Below are 2,546 nucleotides of genomic sequence, written 5' to 3' on the forward strand. Positions count from 1 at the left end.
CCCTACCGCAAGCCCGCTGACAGATGGGGCCGCGTCCAGGCCAGTCGAGTGGCCGCTTGACAGAATTGGACACCCTTTACTCCCCTGACGGGTTGGGCCCAGCGAAAACGCTGAGCCGCTACTAGCCGTGGAACCTATGACCTCTTCGCTGGATCGCCAGTTATACGCGGGTCCGGCAGAATTACTGCCTCCGTAAAATGTCCAGCCGCCAGTGAGAATCCTACTCTACTGCTGTAAGCCAGGCAACGCATTTACTCACCTTCTAAAAATTACGGTCGAAAAAATCGATTCCGATTCGCGTTTCTTTCTCCTTTCTTTCTACCAGGAGAAGGAAAAACGGAAGGGAGGAGCAGGAAAGAAAGGTGACACGAAAGGCAGGACGGGAAATATAAAAGGAAGAAAACAGGGGCGAATAAAAAAACTAAAAAAAAGGTCCGGTTTTCCGGAAATGGGCTTGCGCGATCCTATAAAGGCAGGACCGCCGATGTGTTCCGAGCCAGGAGCATCAAACCAACAGGACGCCGCACGCACCCATCGAGAGCAGCAACTCCATTCCCTTCCCCCTTCCTTCTTCATCACCCTCCCCCTCCCCCTCTCCGCCCCCAAAAAATCTCAACGAAACCCCGTCGCATCCCCTCCTCATCCCAGGCCAAAAGCCCTCTGCTTTTCGCCTCCCTCTCTCCTCCCCTCCTCCGGGCCGGGGGTTCGCCGGCGGTGGTGCCTTTGCACTTCCTGCCTCGGGTTTTAGGGGGATTCTTGTGGGGTTTTAGGTAGGCCGTGTCTGGGGCGCAGGCAAATGCGAGTGGAGTTTTAGGGAGAGTTTTTGTTTCTTCCTTTCCTCGATGTGGCCCATGGAGGAGGAGTTCTTCATGGCGGTGAAGAGGACCGAGCACGTCGAGGTGACGTCCCGGTCGCTGGCGGCGTCGGCCACGGGGATGGAGGGGTTTGGTGGCGGCGTCGAGCAGCCCAAGATGGTGCGGGTCTTCTGCGATGACTTCGACGCCACCGATTCCTCGAGCGATGAGGAGGACGGCGAGCGCCGCCGCGTCAAGCGCTACGTCCAGGAGATCCGTCTGCAGCCCGCTGTCCAGGTTAAGGTGGAGGAGTCGGCGCCGGTCGCCAAGGCCGCGTCGGCGACCGCGACGGCGACGAGGCCGAGGGTCATGGTTCCCGTCAGGAAGAGGAAGGCCGAGGCCGGCGGCGAGCGGCGGTTCCGCGGCGTGCGGCGCCGTCCGTGGGGCAAGTACGCGGCGGAGATCCGCGACCCGTGGCGACGCGTCCGGGTGTGGCTCGGCACCTTCGACACCGCCGAGGAGGCCGCCAAGGTCTACGACTCTGCCGCCATCAAGCTGCGCGGCCCCGACGCCACCGTCAACTTCCAGCAGTCCGAGGACGGCGAGGACATGGAGGTCCCGGCGGAGGTCGCCGAGCGCCTTCCACAGCCACCGGCGGGTTCCAAGAACTCCTCCACCTCGGCCACCTCGTACGACTCGTGCGAGGAGTCCCACGTCGCCGCGGCGTCCCCGACCTCCGTCCTCCGCTCCTTCCCTCAGTCCACCTTGCCCGCCGCAGTGGACGGCGACACCGCCAAGAAGCCGTCGTCGTCTTCCAGCACCGCCGAGACCGACGAGTCGAGCGGCGTCTTCGGCTGCTCGTTCTCCGGCGACGACTTCGCGGGCGAGCTGGCGCCGCTCTACAGCGACTTCGACCTCCTCTCCGACTTCGCGGAGCCGCCGATGGACTTCCTGTCCAACCTCCCGGAGCCGGCCTTCGCGTTCACCAGCGACTGCTCGTCGTCGGCCTTCCAGCCTTGCCCGCCGTCTCCGGCGGCGTTGCAGCAGGCGGACGAGTTCTTCCAAGACATCACCGACCTGTTCCAAATCGATCCCCTCCCCGTCATCTAGCGGAACAAGTGTAAAACACCGGATTAGGCGCCTAATTCGGTCAATTTTGTTTGCATTCGTTCGTTTTTCTTTTCTTTTTTGGCTTTTCTTTTCTAGAGAGAGGAGAGAGAGAGAGAGAGAAAGAGAGTATGGTTTTATGATTCGCCTGTGTAGCTGCCTGCCGCCAAACAATCCCCGGCAGAGGGAAGCCTCGCCGGGGTTTAGACGAGAGTCTGAAAGAATGAGATGGCTGTCATTAGTCCCTTCATCGCTGGTTTTGTAACCAGCTCTGGAGCCAAGTTATCAGTAATTAGCAACAGTATCATCGAGTTATGAGTTGAACATTTCCGTATATATTTATATTTATGTCAATGAATGAATGAATGAAAGGCGAAGAGGAGAAGTAAGATGAGAAAAGACCCGGGTGTGTATGTATCACTGGTGCTAGTACGTTGGACCGTAACGTGCGAGCAGCTAGCGAGTACGTAGCAATGAAACGACGCGCCCGTCCGGCCGGCGGCCGGCGATGTTTGGAGCAAGCGTCGGTTCCCGATACGGGCCGCGATTTGCTCGCCTCCGTTACGAGGCGTCGGTCGTCGCGCAATTAAATGTGGGGGCAGGGAGGGCAGGAGGCGGGCAGCCCAGGCACAGCAGTGGAATTAT

At 59.7% G+C, this 2,546-nt stretch overlaps 1 protein-coding gene across 1 annotated transcript; it reads left to right on the plus strand.

Annotated features, from left to right (window-relative positions):
• Positions 1-504: 504 nt before the first annotated feature.
• Positions 505-2,225, plus strand: LOC123439662 (ethylene-responsive transcription factor CRF1-like). The gene has a single exon (XM_045116352.1). The coding sequence runs from the start codon at positions 843-845 to the stop codon at positions 1,902-1,904; it is 1,062 nt and encodes a 353-aa protein (XP_044972287.1). The 5' UTR covers positions 505-842; the 3' UTR covers positions 1,905-2,225.
• The last annotated feature ends 321 nt before the right edge of the window (positions 2,226-2,546 follow it).

The sequence above is a fragment of the Hordeum vulgare genome, chromosome 3H (genome assembly GCF_904849725.1).
Source record: "Hordeum vulgare subsp. vulgare chromosome 3H, MorexV3_pseudomolecules_assembly, whole genome shotgun sequence".
Taxonomy (NCBI): domain Eukaryota; kingdom Viridiplantae; phylum Streptophyta; class Magnoliopsida; order Poales; family Poaceae; genus Hordeum; species Hordeum vulgare.